The sequence below is a fragment of the Sturnus vulgaris genome, chromosome 3, assembly GCF_052056855.1.
Source record: "Sturnus vulgaris isolate bStuVul1 chromosome 3, bStuVul1.hap1, whole genome shotgun sequence".
Taxonomy (NCBI): domain Eukaryota; kingdom Metazoa; phylum Chordata; class Aves; order Passeriformes; family Sturnidae; genus Sturnus; species Sturnus vulgaris.
The window spans coordinates 52,180,895-52,203,744 of NC_142245.1; the positions used below are offsets into that span (position 1 = coordinate 52,180,895).

General features: G+C 41.3%; 1 protein-coding gene across 8 annotated transcripts in view; it reads right to left on the minus strand.

Annotated features, from left to right (window-relative positions):
- Nucleotides 1-22,850, minus strand: part of NHSL1 (NHS like 1) — a 178,006-nt gene that overhangs the window by 64,510 nt on the left and 90,646 nt on the right. Inside the window, exon 1 of one of the 8 annotated variants that reach the window (XM_014879042.2) lies at nt 8,659-8,886. The exons of the other annotated variants lie outside the window; for them this stretch is intronic. Within the exon in view, the coding sequence (XP_014734528.1) occupies nt 8,659-8,863 (205 nt within the window). The 5' untranslated portion in view covers nt 8,864-8,886. Of the gene's footprint in view, nt 1-8,658; nt 8,887-22,850 lie in introns of those variants that run through there. 8 annotated transcript variants of the gene reach the window in all.

The window sequence follows — 22,850 nt, forward strand, 5'->3', positions numbered from 1 at the left end:
CATTTTTCATTATTAGTAAGTCAGAAAAGAGAAGAAGCATGGTATTTGAAGTCTGGAAAAATCTGGTGTGAAATTCTACACCAGCTCCAGGGCAGGGCTGAGCCCTGGAGCAGAAGATTCCGTTTAAATGTAAAGGAGGTAGGAGATCACGGTCAGTGTGATAAACCTTCAGGAAAACTAGTCAATAAAACCACAGCAGTATTTTCCCAAAATTGGTGCACAATGTGCTTGAAAAGGCTTTTCCTTTTCCCCCTCCTGATGGATAATGAAACACATAGTCTTGACTTTGGCACCCATTTAGGATGCTTTAATGCAGCATTAAAAACTTCAATCCCAATTCACCTGAGTTAGACACAAGCACCACCTAAAAGGATCCCTGCTTTGCCATCATACAAGGAATTGTCCAAGCTGATGCACACTAGAAGTCAATTTACATCTTTGTTTTTCAACTCTAGCTGGTTTGAAGAACGTACTTGAAACTACAGCCATTAGAAGTACCTGACACATCCACAACATCTAATATTCTGTACGAAGCACATACCACATACCCGGCTACAGGAACAAATAAATTCAAACACTGCATTCTTATAAGGCTCTGAAAATAATCCTTTTTAAAACAGGGTAATAATTAGCATTTTTCTTCTCTTTGGATTAATTAAACCTATCAGGAAGAGGTTAGCATCACAGCCAGGAAAAAAACTGTGCTCACCTTCAGCTATTGCACATAAAGGAGTGCCTTTTCCTTTGATGCTATTAATTATTTACCCTAACATAGCCACCAGCATCTGCTTGGGGACCTGTTTGTGTCCCCCAAACAGCAGCCCACTGTTCCCAGTCTAGCCATAGCATCGTGTTTGTGGCAAATGTCTGACAAACAGAAGGAGGGCCAGGTTGGTTAAAAGACACAGAGGACAACTATGAGCAATCATTCAGTTAGGAGGTGTGCCAAACCTGCTTTGGAGATGCTACCCAGCTCCAAGTTTAATTAGCCCTTCCTGGAACACTTCACAAAACCGCACAGAAATGGTTTTATAAACTTCTGTTGATGCCTTTGGGCAATGACAAATGTGCTCTGCAATCCTCATGTGGGAAACTTCATTGTTCTTAAATTCTTTGTCAAACCACATAAATGACAATGAACAAATGACAGCACGAAGCCGGAGGAGGAAACGTTGCCCCACAGTCATTGTGGCTCAAATCAGAAATCAGTCAGACAGGGGATGAGACCTTTGGGATGAGCAGCACATGGCCATTGATGCCACACTGAACGGCTGGCTGAGCATTGCCATGAAAAAGGCATCACAGACAGATAACTTGTCTTTGAACCACTGCATTTACAAGTGTTTTGTATCTTCTCCAGCGACACCAGTTCATGCTCAGCTGGTGGGATCAGCTCTCACTGGTCATCCAGTCAGTCCCCAGTACAGAGACAGTTCCCAAGCAAATGCCAGTAGCTGCAGCCTAACAGCCACAAGCAGTGTATTGGGAGAATTCAGACTTTAAATTAGTTATTGTCAGGCCCCAGCTTGGCTGCCCGAGTAGAGAAGACATGGGGAGGCTGATTAAGTACCAATTGCTGGGACTGGAGAGGTGGCATCATGGGGTTTCACATTTATTCTTTTCCAATGACTCCAAGTCAAAACTGGTCAGCTCACACGTCAGGCAGATGCTGTTTCTCTAACTGCTGTACTGGCAGGCACTGCTTGCAATCCAAAATTCAAGCTGTGCCTTTCCAATCATGCTTTATAATCCCGACTCTACACTGCCGTGTATTACAGCACCAATTGAGACATAATTGTGATGAGCCACCTAAAGCATTTTTTCTTATTAAAAAATCCCCACAACAACCGCTCTGCCCCAATTTCTGTTTAGCAAAAGAAGGTCACCATTATTGTTTGGTTTGCACTGCATGTTCTTAGAACAGATCAGATCCAGTCTACCTCTCAACTGCTTATTAGCGATTTCTTAGCTGTGCAACTCTTTGTGTATCCTTTTGTGCCTTCCAATATAGTTTGAAAAATGCTTTTTAGGGAGGTTTTTTGGCATAATATGTTAATTAAAACAAAGGCTCTGACTCTCTCCCTTTCTTTAAACTAATCTTTCTCAATCCCACCTCTTCTGAGAGATGTAGGAAACGAAAGCAAAATGCCACCCGTTGGCAATGAGGTGGGACTAAGCCTTTAACATTGAAATACTCGTTTTAGAAAAGCCAAGGTAAATTATTTAATCAACTGACAAGACTGAGTTCTCTAAATCACTGTAGATTCCAGGTCCAGTCCTGCACTTTCTTACACAGCAGACATATCTCTACTTGATCTGCCATTAACTCATTACTTCTTTTCTAAGGAAGCAAAGAGCTGCCCTTGGGCCTTCCTCCTACCAAATCTGCTGCCCCTTTGGCATACAAATTGTAACATGGGTCTTTGCTCTCCTTTCTAAAGAGAAATGAAGGGGAAGGCAGAGAAAATAAACTCAAGGTAGACCTTGAGACTTTTTTAGCTCTCCGTCCAGTAAGCTTTCTTTGCATATATCCTATAATTTGTCCCTTCTGCACATACCTGTCTGTGGGACAGAGCTGCTGGGAGCCACCCCACAGCCCTGCTGAAGGAGATGCTCCACAGACCGTGATAATGTCAGTCTGGGGGTGACAGGACAGAAATCACTTCATGTCTGCTCCAGCCTGCACCTGCTGCCCTACAGAATGGCTGTGCATATGCTGAGAGTGGCTGCTGCCTCCACACAGCAAAAAGTAAGAGAAAAAAATAAGTTGAGGGTATTTTTCTCAAGTCTCACTTTCAAGAAGATAAATTAAATATCATTGAATATCCTACTAGGTATCTGATGCCAGATAAACACAGTGGGCCATGTCTTTACTGTTTGCTTTTTGCTGTAGGTTATTTTACACCAGCTAATCCACTTATGTCAAGGTTTTTATTTTTCACTCTAAGAAATCCAGTTCTATTCAAAACTTACTACCATTATCTAAAAAGACTACAAACTTGGAGCAAGATTGCATAAAATATAAAACCTAGCAAATTTTGTCCTCCTCTTGGATCTCCCAGCCTTGCTCCTGTGAGAAGCGATTCCAGGCAGCGCAGGGGCATCCATCGGCACAGCAGGCAGAGGCAGATGGCCACGTGCCAGCAGGGCTGCCTTTTGCGAATTACCAAACAAATTCAATACCGACTTGCACAGTACTATTTTCACAAATACACAGTCACCATGCAAGATGCAATCCTTTCTACTCAAATCCTCACTTTTAAATGCAGTAATTTAGATGGGTGAAAAAACCCCCAGATTTATTGTAAAAATCAGATCACATCCACAAGCCCCAGGCACCCTATCATTCTAAGACTTGTCCTCTGCAGACACCACTCTGCAGTTCATTTTCTCTTTTTCTATCACTAAGTAGCCTTCACTCTACTCCACTGTCTCCCATATGGTTAACATGAATGTGGCAATTAATATGCAATTAATAAAATGGTGTGATCAACTGCTTTTGTTCACAGCAGCAGCTGGCCTGCATGTTAGAGTGTAATTACACAAATTAAGACATACCACTTTTGTTTGCAGATGGACTGACAGCATCGCTCATGCTTAAATGTCACTAAGCCTATTGGCATTTGGGATTATTTTAAACATGTCTTTTTTATTAACACTACAAGGTATGAATCAACGAGATCTATATGCTAACAGCTCCAATGCCAGCAAAGTGTGAGTTTGCTTTACCTCCGAGATGCTTGCACAAGCTACTAAGAGTAGAGGAGAATTGATGTATTTCAGAGCATGAAAGTATTTTAAGTATCATAGCTCACAGGATGGAGCATGTGGCTCTGGATGGGTGAAAAAAGCAGAGCTGATCTACAACTGTGTAAGCAGAGGTTTGAAAACCTTGAAAATTAAGCAACACAGGCATTTGTCAATGATGAGTCACTGGACTAGGGCAGGGAAATAATAGAGGGCTAAAAATCTGTTGTAATCTATCAGACTTTTAATAATAATTTCCTTTAAAGCGTGCCCTTTCTGTGGAGTTTCACATTCTTATTAAAATGTTTCCGCTATAATCTGATCTGATTTTCTTACAGCACCCAGAGCCATTTCTTGACTTCACAAGCAACTTCCAGTAAGACCTGCAAACATACTGTACCTACCATCCATAAACCCCAGAAGCTTTCATCTAATTAAGCACTGAAGAACCTATTCAGTGTACCATTAACCACTATCCTCAGCCACAGGCTTTCCAATCTTACTTGTTTCACATGTGGATTTGCACTTATGTTGCTCTACCTCCTTAACTACAGATGCTCCCTTGCCTCAATCACAGAAAACACTACATTAAAAAAAAAAAAATTTCTCTGAACTCTTTATTTTTTCACACTCCTCCAGATGCACTTGAGTGGTGTTAATGAGCTCCATACCAAAACCTCACCACCTCTTCCTTGTGCTCCTGAGCACCACACATGGCTTCTGATCACAGGTAGAAAGGAATGAAATAGCCACCACCAGCACCTCCTTGCAACAGCAAGCTCAGATTCACACCTAACAATGAGCAGCCAGGCTAGCAAAGTGTTTTCTCTTAGCAAGAAAACTCAGGAAGACCTTCATATTCATGTTAGTGATTCACTTTAGTGTCTTACAACAACCCAATATTAACATATTTTGACCCATCATATTCCAAGTTCTTCATCCCTCCCTCCCTACATCCACATCGCTTGGCATTTGATGCATGAAAAGGCACAGGAGGCCAAGTGCAGGACTTCCATGGCCCATCCAGAAGGGGACAGGCAGGGAGGCTTGTTTCCTATGGAACATGGAGAGAACGTGCAGCAAAGTGAGTAAGAAATGGAATACAGAAAGAGAAACACACACCAGAAGAGCTGCTATTTATTCAAGACCTGAAATAATTTTGTCCGAATGGAGAAGTTCCCCTGCTTTGTAACATTACCGTGGCTCATTTTAGCCAAATGAACAAAACCTCCAAAAAGCTCAGCCAAATGACAAGACATTAAAAACACACAGAGAAAAAGGGGGGAGGGAGAGGGGAATTTCCCCATTTTTTAGACATGCAATAAAAATGATATCCAATTTACTTTTTCTTTTCAAAACAAACCAGTTCCTGGCTTTATCTGGCACAATCTGATATGTTGGCTCTTATGGTATGAGCTGGACGCAGGAGATAAAATTGGGGGTGAGGGTGGCCAGTCACTTGCACAAGGCTCTGTAAGTAGCTGTCCCAGCCATTCACCACATAGACTGAGTCCTTGTGTCACTTAGGGCACGAAAGGCCACAAAGGCCTGCTCAGTGCTCCACACAGCCCAGAATTTGCAGAGATGGAAAGCAATTCAGCCTTTGTTTCACACTGCTAAATGAGAAAAGCAAAGAATGAATCCTCCCAGTTTGCAAGGATTCTGGTATCTCTTTTTTTTTTTTTAGTATAACATCCTTATATTGGGAAATTTAAATCTCATAGCTATTGGAAGAGAAACCTGGAAAAAGCCATAGCGAACAGCGGATAATAAAATACTCAAGTTGGTTCACAACATCTTATTACTGTATAAATCAATTTAGTTATCATTTCAAATTTTATGTTTTTCAGAAAACACAAATCACACAGAGAGGTGTCAGCTTTACAGATATGAATAAAGAAGAAGAAAGCATTCTTTCATGAGCTAGCAGGCAACAAAACACTAAGAAAAAATCCCAACAACTGAAGCTACTGTTTAACAAATATTAAAAGTAATCTGACAGTGCCACTGGCTTGCTCCTGCATCTGTAAGAGAAAGAAAAAACTCCCAAAATCCTTATCAAAACTTTATCATCACAAAAAGCTGGCAAGAGCATACTACACCTTTAAACTTTGCAAATTCAATAAAATATCAAGTGGCAGTGGGAAGGAACTACAAGGTGATGCTCTAGCCAGGAGGAGGTGACAGGCTCTCACAGCAGCAGTCACTGCCAGCAGTGTCTCATTGCCTCGTGTTTCAATCCAGCAGGCATTTAAACCAAACTAAACCAAGTCCCTGACTTTTCTGCCAAACTTGGTCAGTGGAGTATCTCAGTTTAACTTTGCTGCAGGAAAACCAGTTACCAAACACTCAGCTCCAGAGTTTGTAACTGTGAATGAACATGTGACAGCCCTGATACCACTGTAACACTGCTTTTCTGGCAGGCAGACAGGTTGTTAAAGGATGTACTGCTGCACTCTGGCTGATTTTAATCCTATGTTGTCTACTTGCACTCAGTCTGGCAGAAAAGAACAGCAGAACAGCATCACAGATGCTGGAATAAGGCTGAGCTGGTAATGCAGAACTTTCACAATATGACTAATTTAACAGTTTTATCAGAATAATTGCTACAGCTTAAAAAAAACCCATCAAACCCTAAAATGGTAACCTGATTATTATGGCAGCTACATCACACCACAAGTATTTTGATTATTGATTATTTGGTAGCAGGAGTGCAAGGACTACTGCTGCGAACTACTGAGATCTCCTCAGTGAGGATACCCCCCCCAGGCCGTGAGGAAGTTCAAATAATTTGACTGTATTATGTTTTCAAACAACCCTAACACTACTGGGAGCATTTTCTGTGGAGTGTATCAGCACTGTGAAACCTCTCCAAGTGCAGTTCTCATGATGCTGGATAAGGACCCCAAAGGGAGGCCTTTATCAACAGAGATAAAGCCCAGCCAATAATCCCCTGCTGTGCTCTGCAGTTATCACTTGACCTGGTCCCAGAAAGCACTTCCACTCTTAAACACTTTTGTTCCTTAAAATAAACATTAACAGAGTTTAAAGTGACAGAGTCTCACTATGTCAAAGAGACAAATAGTACCTGTCCCACCCATAACACTTTTAACTGATGGCTTAATTACTCTGCTATTCTTTTGTTTCTGTGGACCGGGAATGAGTCCATAGGAAAGGAGGCAGGAAGGCAGAGCTGGTGTCCCACATGTACACACTTGTACTGAGGTGAGACACCACCGAGGCACTTAAGGTTTTCCTCGGAAAAGTCAGGCCAGAACGCAGGGTGACTGATTTTTGCCATTCACTGTTTTAATGAAAAAAATTCATTTGGACTCTGATGACTTGGAATTCCGAAAGAACTAATAAAATGTACGGGGTCATACCAGATATCAGGGAAACTCAATGTAAGGACTACAGCAACAAACTTGGTCTGAAACATGTGAAAGTCCATTGCTAAGGACCAAAAACTGCATTAAATAGCTTTGTTAGATCACAAGTCAAAGAATTCAACTGCTTGTTGAAGTCAGCATCACAACTTTGTAGGAATGAACTAACCTGTCATCCAGCAAGAGAGACAAATCCCAAAATACACATACACACACCCCGACTGTCTGGGGCAGGAAGGGCCATATCCTCTTCCTAAGAGCACCCCTGGAAGCTGCTTCCTAGTCCCTAACCTCTTCATGGCTTCCCGAGCTCTGACAATGACTATATATTTTACATAAAAGAAGAATTTTCATTTTCCCTCTGAATGAACCAGAATTGACTCTGGTCAAATCAGCAGAAGATGCAGTATAAAATATTACTTCCTCTTGAAAAAGGCCTGAAACTATCATGTAGTAAATCACACTCCTCCTACAGGAGGGGACATCAAATGAAACTTGCTTAGTAATGAATGGACAATATGGTAATTCAGAAAACAAAATACAGGTGATTTTGCTAATCGGTGTTAATTAGCATCATGTGGCAAGACAGGGATTTTTCAATTCACGGCAATAACGAGCCATTGTCAGATAGTCAGTGTGAGACTAACGAGGAAAAGAAAAATCAATACAGTTGTAAATACACTCATGTATCTTTTTTTTTTTTCTCCAAAAGACCTGGCACAAGATAGCCAGCCTGATGACTTTTGCAGGAAAAGCTTTCTTTGTCTTGTGAAATTTCTCCCCAATCACCCTGAAATAGACTTTTCTGAGCAACCATTCCACAAACAGCTGGGTGCCTTTGCTTAGGTGGTAAGAAAAGAAGGCAAGCATTAAGGCTAAAAACAAAACAGCTGAACATTACCATTGTCTGTCCTCTTCTCTCCTTATTTCCCATCTGTATTTGCCAGTGAAACTTGAAACTATTCAGATTAAAAAAGGAGAGTAATCACAATTCAGGAATTCTTTCTTCTCACATTCAGAGGAAAAATAACCTTAGACCTAAGGCAATTCAAAAGCAGACTGTTTTTTAAAGTAAGTACTCATCAACTGCATTAAGCACCTTTTGAGTCTGTTAGACCTTTTTCTTATTTTTCCTGGCCTTTTCATCCAATGATTGTTCCTATGGCTTTCAATTAGAGTGCTACGTCAACAGCTCCACTCATCTAAAACAATCATTTTGCTGAAAAGGAGCATTATTGAACTGAAAGCGAGTGCTCAAGACCTCTCAAACACAGACATATCACATGCACAAAACAGTACCATCCTGTATCAACTCAGCAGCCCCATCAGATACAATATTTGCATACACTGTCTTGAAAGGGAAATACATCATTTCTGTAAGAAAATTGTTCCCAATGCCTTCATCCTCTGAAAGAGAAATAAGAGTGTTTTCCTTGTTTGTGTTTGTTCTGTTTATTTATTTCCTCAATAACGACAACACAATACGAAATGACCAAAATAGCTAAGGAACAGGAGCTGATCTTACTTGGCCAGAAGGAGCTGTCGTCTTTGCTCAGAAACTTTTTCTTGAGGCGCCCGGGCAGCGTGGGGTGAGCGTTGCCCATTTTGCTGGAATACAGCGGGATGAGTTCCTCCTCCTCCTCCTCATGGCTGCAGCTGGGCTGCCACTTGCTCCTGCCGAGGCACCCGACCATGGGCTCGGCGGGCAGGCAGTGCACATAGGCGATCATTGTGAGATGCGGCTCTCAAGGATGTCCCCGCTGTCCCCAATGGCCAGCTCCGAGCAGAAGGGAGTGGCCTGCTTATAACCCTTGAGCGCACGCATTCAAAAGGCTGTGGAAGAAAAGATTTTCTCCTCCTTCTCGCTTAGGCAAGCTAAGCTACTTGGATATCCCGAAAACTGGAATAGGATTCCAAAGTCCTTGAAAAAGCAGGAAAACAACGACAAAAAACCAAGCACCTGGTTAAGCAGGTACTGGGTGCCCTGCTCCTGCCCTCCTCCCGCCCGCGGCTCCCAGCCACGAGCAGGCAAACAGAAACAGGGCTGGGAAACCCGGTCACCTGCCGCAGACCTTGGCCTATTCCCTTTCTGCTTCTTCTCCAGCCTGTGCCTTCTCTTAATCCTTATCCCCGATTATTCACCACTCTCTTAACAACAGGTACTACAGCCACACACAGATGGCCCCATCCAAGAAGCTTATTTAAAGCTAAGTATTGCTGTGACACTGGCAGCTACAGAACCTGCCAAGAGCAAGAACTTATACCTTCTTCTAGAATGCAAAAGCAGCAAAAAAACATACAGACTAAAGAAAAAATAGCAAAGTGTCATGATTTCAGTATTTGGATTTTATTAAAGCAGCTCCCCTTCAAAGTTAGAACCATAACGATTGATACCAAAAGAAGACAGCATCTTCCAGGTTAGACTACAACTGGATTGATGCTGAACACAAAGCATAAGCAGTTATCATCAGCTTGCCAGCAGTACTGCATAAATATATACATCCTTACAATGCTCTAGAGGGTATATTATTCTTATTTAAAAATGAAGACATAGTCTCAAAGGGATTTAGTAATCTGCCCACAGAGTGGAAAAGCCAGGATTAAAGTCGAGGTATTCTCAGTTCTTTAGCCTCATCCACAAGTCACTAGACCATGGCACCTCTCCCAAATACTGCACTACTAAGAGAGTTTCCATGCTGCTAACAGTGTCAACCCTAATCTCCCATACTGTTCTTCTCTGGGATTCAGGAAGCGTGCCCTTCCTAGGCTTTTAAATTGGCTGTGACAGCACAGTGAGATTGGGACAGCAAGGAAAATATCACATGAAGAGAGCACTCTGCATGAACCCCTGTCTTGAGCATTTTTAAAAGTTCTGTGTTGTTTGAAAGATTACAATGGAGAATATTTGTTTTAAAAATGGGAAGATGTCAAAACCCTGAATAAAGCATAACAAAGAGCAATTCTTAGTCTGCTTTCTTAACTGCTCTTTGTAAATGCTTTGGTTGCAGCCCATGGAAGCGGCTGCTCTATATATAGGAGCACAGCAGCAAATATAAGTATTGACACATATTTTAAAAGTCTTTGTGTGCTGTTTGGTTGAGAGCTACAATAAACTTTTGGCCAGGAAGAAAACACAAACCAAGCCCACTGTTTAACACCACCACCACAGATGCACATCTCCTCTTTTGCCCCTGGCACAGGCACGAATCTCCGGCTGCCTCGGCGCAGGCAGGCGCAGCCTGGGAGCAGGGCGCACACAGCAGCTGCCCACGGGCACTGCAGCAGCCTCCAGACACACACACAACACAGAGACACCAGCATCCAGCACAAACTGCCGGCAACGCTGACTCAACACTGCTGGCAAAGCGTAGAAAGGTTATGAAAAACTGGCTGGTTTGGCGGGGGCAGGTTGTTTGTTTGGGTGTTTCCGTTTAACGTCCTGTTACTTTGCACAGCAGTCTGAGCAAATACTTTTCACTATAAAGCCTTTCATACACATCTCACGTGACTGAATCTCAGCAAACTTGCAAACAGATCTTATAACGAACTGTGCCAAATACCTTTAATAAAGAGGGATTAAACAATCCCTGACTGCAGTTTTACATTTTTTGACAACAATTTCGAGTATCTGCAAAAATATGGATGGAAAGAGGAAAATGTGCCAACAGCAAGAGCAATAGCTGTTGGTGCCACTGGCTTGTCTGTATAGATAGCAGAAACTCACTGGCAAACACTGAACACTGGCAAACAGGCCTTTGAGGCAAATACAAATTTACAAAGTCAAGTACATTTACTCATCAGACTATGAGAAAGACAAACTGTGATTAACATTAGGAGAGCTCAATTCACTCATCAACCACACTGATACTCCTGTGTCTGCCAGAATAAATGAATGTCTAGACAGTCCTCCTGAGTGGAATGAAACCCCAAGAGCGCTATGTGAACCAGCTCATAAGGAGGCCCTGTCACCACCTCCCTAATGGGACAGAACCTCTGCAGGTACCAGCTTGTCTAGCCACCATCCCTGCTGTCTCACCATTCCAATTCCATGTGATTATCAGGGCCCTGGGAAGAGTCACTGCCAGAGATGTGATGCACAAAACTTCACAGCATCACCAGTGATTTTCTGATAAAAGTGTATACTGGAATTTGCATTTATTTGTCCTGCAGAGAGGAACATATCTTTTATTACGTAAGAATGCAGGTGGATTTCAGTTGTGTTTGTTTTTTATTTTAACAACCCCAAATCACACTATGAAATTACATTTTCTAAAGGATACTGGCTGATGTTTGCATGCAGTCTTTCTATCTCTATACAATCATGTTATCTGACATAAAATTTCAGTGTCAATCTACACACCAAGCCAGTATTATTAGGTAATAGGCAGTACAAACACAGGAGCAAGAAGACAGGGGACACCAACAATTCAGCAGTTCAGCAGACTCCCATGCTCCCAAATACTTATCAAAATGACACAGGATAACATATTGCCCTGGAGTCCCCATGACATTTACCATGCACTTCTCTGGAGTACAGACGTACTCAATTATCCATGTTTCCAATGCATGCTCACGAAGTAAGGCTGATGCACAATAATGGGATCATGGCTGAAATCCAGTTTAACAAGTATATTTACCATATGGTAGGCATTAATGTCCCCACAAGTTTTTTACTTGAAGAATAAATCTGTTCTTCCCTGAAGCCTGGAAGACCTTGGTAAAATAAATTATAAAAGATTTGGTGATAGTCTTGGATATTAGCAAATGTAAAACCATGAATAGCTGCCAAGATGTACCATTATCATGTGAGAAAGACACTGCTACCCTGCTTCTTCATCTCCCTCCAAAAATCCTACAAAATAACCCAATTTCTTTATGCTATATCTATATGGAGCAAGAACCTCTCTAAGTTTGATAAAGTCAAAATTTTATCACAAAACTTTTGATTAATCTTCACTTATTCTACTGAAGCTGTAGCGCAGCTTTATTTTTTCAAATACACAAAAGTGAAGCTGTTCATCTTTCTCAGCCTTGAGCTATCATTTATATAAAATTTCCCAAAAGCAGTATTTTATTTCCTTTATTATTCTTTTTCATGCCTTTTAAAAACAGAACTATTAGTAATGCTAGTATGAATGCTCTGAGCAGGCTGTTACACATGTTTATTAATCTTTACCAGCATTATTTGATTTTTGCTAAACCAGCTCCTTACACTCAGGCTCTATTAGAGAGAGCTTGAATAATTAGGAATAATTACAAAAAATGCAATCAATATCACATTATATTGGAAATGTTTGGTTAAACAAAAAAGATCATTAAGAGTTACACTCACAAAACTGTGACTAACTCAGGGATTACAAGAAACAAAATTATAAAGAAAAAGCAACCAAAGAAAATATTACCCCTTTTATTTGACAAGCATATATGGTCCTGAGCTCTGAGAACAGCAATGATACTGATGAATATTAGACGTTGGAGTTTTAAAAATATATAGGATACATCTATTGGGAACTCAGGGCATATAGAATCACAAAGGGTATTGTCATGTCAGCCCTACTCTGGCATTAAGATAATCTTTATAAATATGCTACATAAGGAATAACCAGTCTTTATGTACGATTCGTAGATCCTCTGGATAGAAGGAAATATGCACCGTGTCATGAAGTAACAGCACTTTTATGGGCACCTTGCACAACAAAATCATCAAATTAAGTAATTCCCAGCAGCCAAACTGGAAATTAAAGATAGCCCATAGAAATCCACAGGGATAAACTTTGCCCTAATTAGACATGGATTCTATTTTTAGCAGTGATGAATTGATGTGCTCTGGGATTTTTAGATGAGCAACTGGAGCTTTTAAATTGTACTTATATAGTTATTTTTAAAACAAACGGGGAAAAATTCTATATTAAACATATTTCATTGGACCATATAGCATTAACTAAGCCATAAAACAAAACTCTCAGAGAGAAGTATCCTCCTTTTACAGATGGACAACTCAAGACACAGCAAGAATCAGGATATGTCCATCATGGTGGAGCACCCCAGCATTCTTTGCAACTGGAAATGGCCACACTGGACATGGGATGTCCTGCTCTCCTGTGCATGTACTTTCCTCTTTCCTGTACACATAATGTGTGTGGAGTCTTAACTCATATTCCTTAAACACAAATACAGCAGACAAAAGCTAAAGAATTTCAAAACAAAGAGGAAAAAAAACCCACCTTGGGGTATTGTAAATCTGCTTTTTAACGGAATATGAATCTCTCAAACAGGAAGCAAGCAGAAGGTATCAGCTTTACAGTGTTTAAAGCAAGCCCAGCATTCGAGGAGCTTCTACAATACCAACAGACAACAGGGTGCAAGGGAAATTAAAGGGACCCAAGGTGGTAGAGGTGCACACAAAGCTTTGTGATGTTCCAAGAAGCTCTGTCCATTTGGCCACACTCAGCATTAGCTCTCCAGCATTAGCTCTGCCCCCTACTACTTTCATGGATGTATTTTTATCAGTATGCTTATGATCATGCAGCATCTATGAGATTTTTTTTTTTTTTTTTAAGGATGTAAGTAGTAGGTCATGTGCAGCTTAAAGAGCTTGACTGGCATAGCAGCTAAAAGCAGTCCTAACAAGCAAATATGCTTTGTAAAAACCTATGGCAAATGTCACTGGCAACTGTGTACCCAGCAAACTGGAGGCAAATCCCTAAATGATGGGTCATTTGGCTAGCTTAATTCCTGGTACCTACATAGCCAGATTCAAGGTGCATCCCTAGGCAACCTCAGCCCTCTGCAAGGACACCAAATCTGCAAATCATTGTATAGCGGGCACCTGTAAAGCACAACAAAAACCAACAACAATAAAACCAAATATAATGTTCAAGGATCATTAGGAAACTGCATGCCTGTATTTCCTCTGCTGCACCAATTCTGAACATGCCCATTACCATCTCTTTCATATCTTAATTTAATTTTTCCTTTGCTGTTATGTAATAACCCTCTGCAATTACTTTTAATTCAATAAGTATTTTGATATACACCACATAAGACACTAAACGAGAAAAACATACTTTGTATTGCATTATTGGCAGTCGTAAAATATTTTAAAATACACTTCTGTGTTCTAATTATTCATCTGTATTTTCAATTAGAAAGCCTTCTTAAGAGCAACAAGCAATACTGTATGTTTGATATTAACTCTTGATCACTGTTTTGCAGTATTTAAACGAGAAAGCAATTAAAGCCAGCTGTATAAGCAGCAGGTATCTCAGAAAAGCCTTCCTGTGCCTTTCTGGTTTAGTTCTGCTGCCATACAAAAAGAAAGGCCAAGTCCTTTGGTCAGTGCATGCTGTGAACTGGACCACCTTTGGGAAGGGGATGACACATGTTCGGGACAGAGGATAGGGCTGTTAGTAAAACAGGAGCAGTTAGATACTACTACTGATAGTTGAAACAAGCTATTCTTACTGCCTTGCTCTAGCAGTTGAGTCCCAAAAAACTCTGATCTGTGAAAACACAGAACAAAAGATGATGCTGCCAGAAGCAGGAGGAGAAGGTGGTTTCCAGTCTGGGGCCACAATGGACGGCAGTATCAGCAACGCTGGTACACCCACACACTCTGTGAGCAAAGGAGTCACATTCTACCAGCTTGTTTTACAGTTCATATTAAATGGCAATGCAGACAGGGTTGGGTAGGATTACTCGGTTCAGGTCTGCTCATTAAACTTATTACCATGGTAACAGGAAGAGAAAGAAGTCATCTCCCCACTCCTATTATCTTGCACAATTCTTTTTAGTGGATTTAAAAGCCCAAAGAGGGAAGCACCTTCCTGATACAGAGAACCAGTGACCTCTCTGCCACCCGCACAGCTCACTGGAAGAGTTCACACACAGTGGGGTTTTCAAATCAAAAACCAAAGCAATCTACACTACTTGATAAAAGCCACGGATAGAAAACAGCCTTCAGTCAGAAGGCTGCAGCCTCCTCACCCTCCTCCTTCTGGAGGAAATGGTCTGCCGACGCTGCCTTCTGTTCACGTACACCATCACTGCTGTCAAAAACGCAGTGCCACCTCCTGGACATGACGTTCCCAGGAAGGTCTGCTTTGGCCAGGTGTGCCATGCAGAGTCAGGAAGGCTTTCAAGATTAAAACAACAAAAATGGTAAAATGAATGCAAATCTGTATTGAGATAATTCATTATTTTTAGTGAGTACTTCTACAACATTTTGGTTTAACATGGTCAGTGTTCCAGTAAGTACCCCATAAATAACTGGTTTTGTGTAAACTTTGTGTAAGATGAGGGAAAGGCTGCAGGTGTTGTCTACTCGGACTTTAGTAAAGCCTTTGAGAATTCCCCACAGCATTCTCCTGGGCAGCCCATAATCGGCTGGATAGAAACCTGGCTGGATGGCTGAGCCCAGAGAGTGGTGGTGAACGGAGTCACATCCAGCTGGCTGCTAGTGGCGCTCCCCAGGGATCAGTGTTGAGGCCAGTCCTGTTTAATATCTTTATCAGTGATCCAGGGGATCAAGAGCACCCTCGGTAAGTTTGCACAGACCAAGCTGGGCAGCACTGTTGATCTGCTGGAGGGCAGGAAGGCTCTGCAGAGGGATCTGGACAGGCTGGATCAGCGGGCCAAGGACAACTGAGAAGTTCAACAATACCAAGTGCCAGGTCTTGTCATTGGTCACAACAGCCCGAGGCACTAGGGGAAAGACCAGCTGGAAAGACACCTGGCAGAGAAGGACCTGGAAGTGCTGGCCAACAGCACTTGATCCAGCGTGTGCCTGGGTGGCCAAGGCAGCCAGTGGCGTCCTCGCCTGTATAAGGAACAGCAGGTCCAGGGCAGCGATTGTCCCCCTGTACTCAGCACTGATGAGGAGTCCTCACCACAATAAAGTCACTGAGGTCCTGGAGAAGGACCTCAGTCCTGAAGCCCAGAGAAGGACAACAAAGCTGGTGAAGGGGCTGGAGCACAAGCCATGATGAGCAGCTGAGGGAGCTGGGGGTGTTTAGCCTGGAGAAAAGGAGGCTCAGGGAAGACCTGACTGGTCTCCAGAGCCCCTTGAAAGGAGGGTGTAGCCAAGTGAGGGTCAGCCTCTTCTCCCGGGGAACAAGTGACAGGACAAGAGGAAATGCCCTCAAGTTGCACTGGGGAGATTTAGATTGAATATTAGAAAAAAATTATTCACTTAAAAGGTTGTGAAACATTTGAACATGCTGTCCAGGGAAGTGGTTGAATCCTTATCACTGAAAGTATTTAAAAGACTGTGGCTTTTGGGGACATGGTTCAGTGATGGACTCGGCCCTTGGCAGTGCTGGGTTAACACTGGACTGAATTATTTTAATGGTCCTTCCCAACCTAAATGATTCTATTAATCTAGGCAAGGAAAAAAAGCAAAACTCCGTTTTATTAATAGAGAGGTCCTTCAGTATATAGTAAAAAAGAAAATCTCAGGATGTCAAAAGATGAGCTCATCTTTTGCTCATCCATTTTAAATAGAAACTGGTAGGTAATACTCAGCCCCACAAGGACAGGATTTTCCATTCTGTGGGGCACAACATTCAATACTGAAGAGCATCATTCAGCTCTGCTGAGCAGAGCATTCATTCACTGTTTTTCAGACAACAGAGCAGCAGCTAATACATTAGGCACACTACAATAGAATGCAACAATATTAAAACATCAGTGAAAGAGCAAGAATGGCAAACCTAATTGCCTAAAGTTAGAAATTAAATAGTCAGGTTTTTCAATTTTCAACCTAAAGGGGTTTTCCTGCCTATAGGTGCACATTTCAGCCACACGTTGGTTCCACCCAGCGATGCTCTTCCACATCCCATGCCATTGGTTTGCATTGCAGGCACAAGGATGTCACACCTACTCCATGATACAGACCCCTCTCCTATCATGGTAACTTGCCAATGTACACATAGCTTCTCATAATCATTGCATGTGCTCACGATAAAATAGTTCTATTATTTTTAAAAGCACAACCAACTAAATAAAATAACCTTTTCACATGCTTCTGTCAGCAACCTAAGGAATAGTCATAACTCAGCAAAGAGAATTATTACATTAAAATAACTAAAGTAAAACTTTGTATCAAATATAATCCCATTAACTTGGAATGGTCCAGTAGTAAATTTTTAATCTGAAGTGTCACATTTACTTGAACATCATATCTATGCAAGATAAGACAGTTAGCACTAGCTTCTTATGAACTCTAAATACAGCCCACATACTTTCCAACAGGTCACATAAAGGCTTTCTAAAAAGAGTAAGTAAACTCTTGGGTTTACAGATCAGGCTAGAGGAATGCATCAAATTCCATTAGAAAGAATAATGACAAAAATATGCACCCCTTGCCAAAGAAAAGATTAAGCTAATGAGGAGCAGTACAAATTAGCAGTATTTCAATCCAAAATGCCCTAGGAAGAGCATTCGTGTCAAGTCCCAGTCAATAATATATCTGTATCATGTGTGAACTTTTTACTATCAATTACAGTCTTGATGTTTTTTACAGAAAATTCATATTGACTTGTCATTTTTGTGTCTTTAACAACAAACTTGCTGGACTGCTTTTTCACGTGGAATATGAAGTTACCAAGCCAACAGTCAGCCATTCTCACAACTGATTTTCCAACGAAACAACTGAATGCAGATGCTACTGGTACGCAGCCCATCAGGCTGTTCTTTCTTGTATCTGGAGTTGCTGCTCTATTAAAAAAGACAAATGGTTGAGCTTCACAAAACAAACTGGAAAGAGCAGCCATCTGTATACAAGTCCACAAATTAATAGACCCACTTGTCTATGGGTTTCATTTTCAGTCCGTTTACTGGTAAAAAAAAATTAAATTAATTCTGAATTTCCAAGGAATATTCTTGAAAATAGGTCTCCTTTCTGATTATCCTCCCTATATGCCAACTTTCTGTTAGAGACGGCTCTTCTCTGCAACGACTCTGACTGAGCAATTCCATATGCCTTGGTTATGACAAGGCCCATATCAAAGCCACAAACTAAGACATTAAAAATTTACATAATTCTTCAAGTCTGTGCTTCAGTTAATTTCAGAATCATGTATTCCTAAAATTCCATATTTAGATAGACTATAGACCACTGAATCAAGAAAAATTTGAAGCTGATACTATAAACTTTCTGTTCTTAAAAAGTCATTCAGTCTTTATATATATTATGCATTAGACTTTTTTTAAAAAATGAGAGTAAAGCCACACAACTCAGCATGATAATTCAAGAACAGTTTTTAATATTTTAGCAGAAAAGTTAAATTATTTTTAACTGACTTGAAAACAATCCTTTAAGACAAGAAGCAGTAAGATGAGAGCAACCTCTGCATGGGAGAACAACATGAGAAATCCTTCAAGATCTTCAGAGTGAAGCTGCAAGCTCTATGACCTGACAGAGTGGCATGTCTCTCACCACAGCAATCTCCTGGACCACTGCCTAATCAGCAATACTACTCCAGAGCATGAACTGACTCATGACAATACACATGGACACACTGAAGATTGAGGAAAAAAAGGCTTTGAAAAAGAATCAAAAACTGTCTTTCAAATACCCATTAGGTAGGAAACACAGCTTTGCATTTTCTTTCTGTTCTCCTAGTTTGTCTGCCACATCTACTCCAGCTTTCTGCCTGTAAGGAGAGAAGTTAACACTAACCTTTTTTCCCATCTTCTGTTTTCCAGCATGGTTTGCACGAGGAAGGGTACCTCTCTAAGAGGTGCTGCACAAACGATGGCTCCTGGTTCCTCACAACTACAAAAACCTCCTTGTGATCTCAGATTCATCTGAAGTATGAAACTACGACAACAAAACCTGAATGAGACCAAAGAAGCGTTCATTTGTGCACTGAGATGGTGGAAAGATTTTATCCTATTTTAACACAAGCTTCCCTAAAAATTGAGCCTTCAGGCAAGAGTTGGCAATTTGTTGGCCTTCATAATGAAGGGAGGAAAAAGCTGGGTTTTCCTCATTACTTAGGTATCATGTCTTATTTATCCCACATAAGCATGTAAAAGATGCAGCAATTTTCTTAAGGCTAAAAGTCCCACAAAAAAATCCAAGACTTTGTGGCTGAGATGCAGAGATGCAGACAAAAAGCACATCTCTCCTGAAAAGCAGGATCTGCCGACGCTAGAGATGCCTCTGCTTGAGCACTACAGGTATTAGTCCTTAACTGTGGGATGTGACTAAAATTCCTGTCTCGTATTTCTGTTTCAGCACTACTGTTGAAGTGGAGAGGGATTAAAAGTCAGAAAGAGAACGGGGCCAGGATGCTATGCTGCAAGGAGCAGATTTTCAATGCGTCTCTGGATTTAAAGGTTTCAAGAAAGACCTTATAACAAGCAGCCTTAAGTGAGACATAGCAGTATCTCACAACATAAGTAAAAACAGTGTGTCACAGGAAAAGAGCAAGAGAAAGCTGAAAGGCGTCAGCAAGGTTGGGAGACTTTGAAGGTAGGAGATCCATAAGATTAAACTTCTAAACAAAGTGCAGCACACCTTGTACTAGAAAAGAACAGGAAAAGTCCAGCAATCCTGGCCAGGCTGAGCTTTTGGAGACATTTCCATCTCAGCAGTACCTGTATCTGAGTCTAAAGGAAAGAATGGGGTTAGTAGGGCACATCTGTGAGATGGTTTGATGCCATGAGAACCCGCAGCACACCCTGCTCCTCACCCGGCCTTTTTCTGTAGCCAGCCTCCAGTGAAGCAGAACATAGAGAAACTTCAGAAGATGCAATTACATATTTAAAGGGATAATTCTTCCTGGTCTTCACAGGAGGACCAACAGAAGCACTTAAGCATGGGACAACTACAATGTATGCAAAGTGAAGATGCACTCCTATCCCCAAGTTTCCATGTAGCCCTCTGTCACAAACTTCCCTTACCAGCTTCAGAAACTCTAACTTAAAACTCTCCACAACATTATCAAGAACCATCTGAAAAACATTCTTTGTCCACATTATCCTGTTTGGATGTCTGTTTCACAACTTCCCTCCTCAGACAGTTTTGAACCTTTTAATGTCTAACTTCAATTAATTCAGAACACAGGCATAACCATTTATCTTGTGCCAATACTCTCCTTGGACTTCAACAGGTTTCCTCCCTCCTTGCGGTATTTACCTCCCAAACTACCAGCTAGACTAAATAAGCTATGCTTTTATAATCCCTCTACATATGACCAGCAGTTAAGTTTAAAATATTCTGAAGTCTAAAAGTCCAGATAAATTATACAAGAACTTCAAATGCCAAAAACATTTTCTGAATTTTTTTTTAAATAGAGCTAGAAAAAAGTGGGATGCTCTGGATGACTGGGAAAGCATTAGAAAGAGATGCCTGAGGTAATTATAGACTGTTTTGCCAGCCATTAACCACAGGCAAGATCACAGCTGTGAAAGGACTCAGAATGAAAGAATTAACAAAATTTCCATATCTTAATACCAGACAAAGTGCTTTCACAGGGAACAGGTCTCCCATCTGACAAAGGTTTATGGCATTTCTCTGGAAGTAACAGCAGCTTTCTGCAAAAATGCTCTTGGGGGGGATGGGGCTAGGGGAGAAAGCCAATGTAGAAGAATGACAAGCACAGAGAATACAAATCTGGTAACACAATACTTACACAACGTGCCATCATTACTATGCTTAAAGCACTGAAAAATTCATGAAGATATTAATAGATTTCGAGTATGTGTATGCTGCCTCAAAGACCACTTCAACATGGAATTCTTTCACTGCTTATGAATCCAATCAACTGTGCATGCTACTTTTATATCTAGTTTAATGTTCTCTAGCCTGCAAGTGTTTTACTGCTTAATTTTAAGTGCTGGCTTCTTCCTGCAATTTGACAGAAATTCACTGCCCTCTACTATTGCTTTGCACAGCAAGGGCCAAATCCATTGTACTGCAGCCTTCCAGACAATGGAAGGGGTTAACAGATATTGCTTAAAAGCAAATATTAGCAGGTCAAGGAAAACAGCAGATGATCTTTCTGCCTACGATTCATTTACCAACAGACCCTCCTCAGGACTGCAGTGCTGTGTGAATTGTGCAAATGGCTCCTGTTGCAGCCTGCAGTAAAGACCCAGATGTGGAGCAGAAAGGCAGAGTGTGCGTTCAATGCACACGTAAAGGAAAAGCTGTGTCTTAATCATACAGTTGTGACAGGAGTCAGTTTCCATAGTCTTAAGAATAGTACCACCTGAATCAACAAATGGACTACAAACAGCAAGTATTTTTGTCCGTGTGTGTTTATACTCTGCAATATAAAGCACAAGCCGAATTCAAGTACTGAGGGCCAGGCACATACAGCAGTCTGCCCTGACTCCACATTTCCAATCATCACCTAAAGATTTACTAATGGAGAGCATTAATACCAACTGATTTGGCAGTTGAATCTATCTGGCTTGCATTGTCACCATACCACTCCAGGGTGAAAGCCCATGTGCCCTGGGAAAGGCTGCTGTACCTGCCAGAAGAGATTTTTATCTAATGCCTGAATATGTTCACTCTGCTTCACCCACTGCCACTGACCTTCTTAAAAATTTAACGGAAAAAATAGGCACCCACACCCTGTTCTGTAACCAAGAAAAAGCAAAGCAAAACCAGAGCAAACAATAGGCATTCATTTTGCAGGTTCTGTACCCGTGCCATTTGGTGGTCTCCTCAAAGGCGGTCAAACGAAAAGCTCCAAGGAGTGGAACAACATGCTCCCACAATATGGTGATTAAATGTATTTACAGGCAACCTCTGAATTGCAGAATCAAGAGCTGGGGTACTCTACTCTCCCCCAGTGGGACAGCATGGCACAAATACTCCCTAGGGTTTCCATCTCTGATACAAACACAGCCAAGAAACAAGCAGGGCAGGTACCACAGGCAGGGCTGCAGCTCTGCCACCCAGACATTCCACTACCTTTGAAAATTCACTTTGGTTTTATATACACTGCCCTCTTCTAATGCATTTAAGCTGTAAATGAATCCAAGCAGAAACAGCATTTTTTTGGTGTGCAAGTACATTAAACGATAGGACTGTAGCCAATGGTGAAGGACTTAAATGATACTTAAAAGCAGAAGTATATATCCTGTATTTCTGAGCATGGACTAACTTCAGCAAGAATGCTATTACCCAGACCTATAATCTTCCTTTTGTTATGTTCAATTTCATTCCATACTTCCAGGCACAGTAAGATGCCACTCCCGTTCACTGCCACCTGACAGAGAAAGCCTGGTCCTGTACCTGATGCTCTTATCAACACTCAACCATGGAGATATATCCTTCCCCACCTCCATTCCTCTCCTTCCTCCAGTGGGAATTAATAAAGCTGTCATTTAATGAACAAAACCTTCAAACTTTATGCAGTCTTAAACAGTAAAATCTCGCTAGCAGCTAAGTAGAAACTGATTTTTTTTTCCCCCACAGCATGAGAACACAACGTTGTCTGACAGAGCTCTTGGTGGTGGTGCTGACAGGGACATCCTGGGATGTCCAAGGTTCACACAGGTGGAACTGAGAAATAGAGTTTCTTTTTTTAACTTATAGTCATATGCCTGATACTTAAATGTCTGTACTTATTCTGTGTTAGTTCAAACTGTTTTTATCTATCGAAGAACTGCAGATATTAAGTGTCCTCAAAGTTACCCTAATAAAATAATGCACATGATATAAAAAGCAACTACAAAAAGAATGGATCCCATTGT